Genomic DNA, 2,681 nt, shown 5'->3' with positions numbered 1-2,681 from the left:
GTTCAGTTCTAGTTCAGTTCTAGTTCAGTTCTAGTCCAGTTCTAGTTCAGTTCTAGTTCAGTTCTAGTTCAGTTTTAGTTCAGTTCTAGTTCAGTTCTAGTTCAGTTCCTGTTCAGTTCCAGTTCAGTTCTAGTTCAGTTCTAGTTCAGTTCTAGTTCGGTTCTAGTTCAGTTCTAGTTCAGTTTTAGTTCAGTTCTAGTTCAGTTCTAGTTCAGTTTTAGTTCAGTTCTACTTCAGTTCTATTTCAGGTCTAGTTCAGTTCTATTTATTTTCTATTTCAGTTTCGATTACAGTTACAGTTCAGTGTATAGTGTTGTTCAAAATTTAATCAACCTTTTGTTCTTTCTAATAATTGTCTACGTTCTCCATACAAAAGACTAATTTTCAAAGTTCAATTATAACAATTAAAACAAGTTGATATAATTTAAGTTTCAACATGGTTTAAGTGCAACTTTATAAATCACTTTCTAATCAATTGGCCTAAGATTTGTTAAGTATCTCATTTATTTTTGTTGTTTTTTTTTTACATGAATGAATTCCGATTATTATTGTGTGTTAGAATTAGAATATTTTTTTTTGCTTTCCGTAATTTGCAAAGAAAATGCTGACGTTTTTATAACATTTCACAAAATTTTTTTTATAAAGTAGCTTTAATCACCAATAGATCTTATTGTTTTTTTTAATAAATATTATATTTATAAGTGTTTATTTTTTAAAAAAGCAAAGGTCTAGTAAAGGGCGAATATTGATTTTTTTCTATACAATTTACACACATACAAATCTGTCATTGTCCCATAATGAAGGTTGTTTTAGAGTATTGATTTTAAATATTTTCTATGTTTAAAAACCTTTTGTTATTTTAGAATACTGAACAATCTTAGAATCGGAAACGAACTTATTTAAAAAACTTTTGTTATTTTAGCATAATCTTAGAATCAGAAACGAACTTATTTGAATGAGAATTAATATTTGAACTTTTGTACATTTGAACATTTGAAAAGCTTATATTCTGCAACTACATACTTATAAATTGTCTTAAAATTTATGAAGATTTTAAGATAATATTCAAATTTAAAACAAATTTTATTTGGAAAATTTTAAAGAATCTAAATTTATATTTTTTCTGTATCCTAACAGCCTTTGGTAGTGAAACCCGATCAACTCATAAAAAGACGTGGTAAATTAGGTTTGATTGGTGTTAAAAAGAACTTCCAAGAAGTACAACAATGGATTGGCGAACGTATGAACAAAGATCAAGCTATTGGCAATGCTGTGGGAAAACTAAGAAACTTTATTATCGAACCCTTTGTACCACATACAGATGTAAGTTGAAAGAGTTAGTAGAATAATGGTAAAAACATTTCCATATAATAATTCTCTTCATTTCTAGGCCGAAGAAATGTATGTTTGTATTTATTCTCATCGTTCAGCCGATACCATACTCTTCTATCATCAAGGTGGTGTTGATATTGGTGATGTAGATGCCAAGGCTTTAAAGTTGGACATACCGGTTAATAGTGAGGTCACTATGGAAGATATTAAGGCAAAGCTCTTAACTGAAGTGCCAGCTGGCAAAAAGGAACGCATTGCTAAATTTATTTTTGCTTTGTATAAAACTTTTGCCGATTTATATTTTACTTATTTGGAAATTAATCCTTTAGTGGTGACAGACGATAGTATGTTTATATTAGATTTGGCGGCTAAGCTGGACTCTACCGCCGATTTTATATGCCGTCCCAGATGGGGTGATATTGATTACCCACCACCCTTTGGACGTGATGCTTATCCTGAAGAATCTTATATTGCTGACTTAGATGCCAAGAGTGGGGCTTCTTTGAAGGTGAGTTAGAAAAGGGAAATTTAGTTTTATTTTTTTATATAAAATTTCTTTTGTTTTATAGCTAACCATACTTAATAGAAATGGTAGAATTTGGACTATGGTTGCTGGTGGCGGTGCTAGTGTTATTTATTCCGATACTATATGCGATTTGGGCGGTGCTTCGGAATTGGCCAACTATGGCGAGTACAGTGGTGCACCCTCTGAACAACAAACCTATGAATATGCTAAAACTATTTTGAATCTTATGACCTCTTCGCCCAAACATCCCGATGGCAAAATTTTAATTACTGGTGGTGGTATTGCTAACTTTACCAATGTCGCAGCCACTTTCCGAGGCATTATTACTGCCTTGCGGGAATTCCAACCAAAATTGGTTGAACACAATGTGTCCATTTTTGTGCGTCGTGCTGGACCTAATTACCAGGAGGGTTTACGCAAGATGCGCGAATTTGGCAGCTCATTGGGTGTTCCTCTACATGTTTTCGGTCCTGAAACACATATGACTGCTATTTGCGGCATGGCATTGGGTAAACGCCCTATACCACAAACAACCAGTGCTGAATTTTCCACTGCCAACTTTTTATTGCCCGGTGGACAAAATGCTCAACCGGAATTGAGAACCTTAACTGGAGATACTGGTAATAATGGTAAGTTTTATGGAAATATTTTAAAATATTTTTGTTTTTCGATTTATTTTTTTCTATACAAATTTATTCGTTTAACGGGAACAAGGATTTTATAGATAGATAGATAGATAGATAGATAGATAGATAGATAGATAGATAGATAGATAGATAGATAGATAGATAGATAGATAGATAGATAGATAGATAGATAGATA

The 2,681-nt window shown here is 32.3% G+C and overlaps 1 protein-coding gene across 1 annotated transcript; it reads left to right on the top strand.

Moving 5' to 3' along the window:
* The first annotated feature begins 1,116 nt into the window (after positions 1–1,116).
* Positions 1,117–2,597, top strand: LOC124420675 (ATP-citrate synthase-like). The gene is made up of 3 exons (XM_046954250.1): positions 1,117–1,323; positions 1,391–1,840; positions 1,902–2,597. Exons 1-3 carry the CDS (start codon positions 1,243–1,245, stop codon positions 2,580–2,582), a joined length of 1,212 nt encoding a protein of 403 aa, XP_046810206.1. The 5' UTR covers positions 1,117–1,242; the 3' UTR covers positions 2,583–2,597.
* Positions 2,598–2,681: the final 84 nt, after the last annotated feature.

This window comes from Lucilia cuprina, chromosome 6 (assembly GCF_022045245.1).
Source record: "Lucilia cuprina isolate Lc7/37 chromosome 6, ASM2204524v1, whole genome shotgun sequence".
Lineage (NCBI taxonomy): Eukaryota > Metazoa > Arthropoda > Insecta > Diptera > Calliphoridae > Lucilia > Lucilia cuprina.
The sequence above is the reverse complement of the archived record's forward strand: the minus strand, read 5'-3'. Positions and strand labels throughout refer to the sequence as shown.

Bases quoted from the DNA above. Each gene is read 5' to 3' on its own strand.
- LOC124420675 (XM_046954250.1), top strand. From the start codon at position 1,243: ATGAACAAAGATCAAGCTATTGGCAATGCTGTGGGAAAACTAAGAAAC. The intron at 1,324-1,390 runs GTAAGTTGAAAG...CTTCATTTCTAG, and splicing joins CCTTTGTACCACATACAGAT to GCCGAAGAAATGTATGTTTG. The intron at 1,841-1,901 runs GTGAGTTAGAAA...TTTGTTTTATAG, and splicing joins AGAGTGGGGCTTCTTTGAAG to CTAACCATACTTAATAGAAA.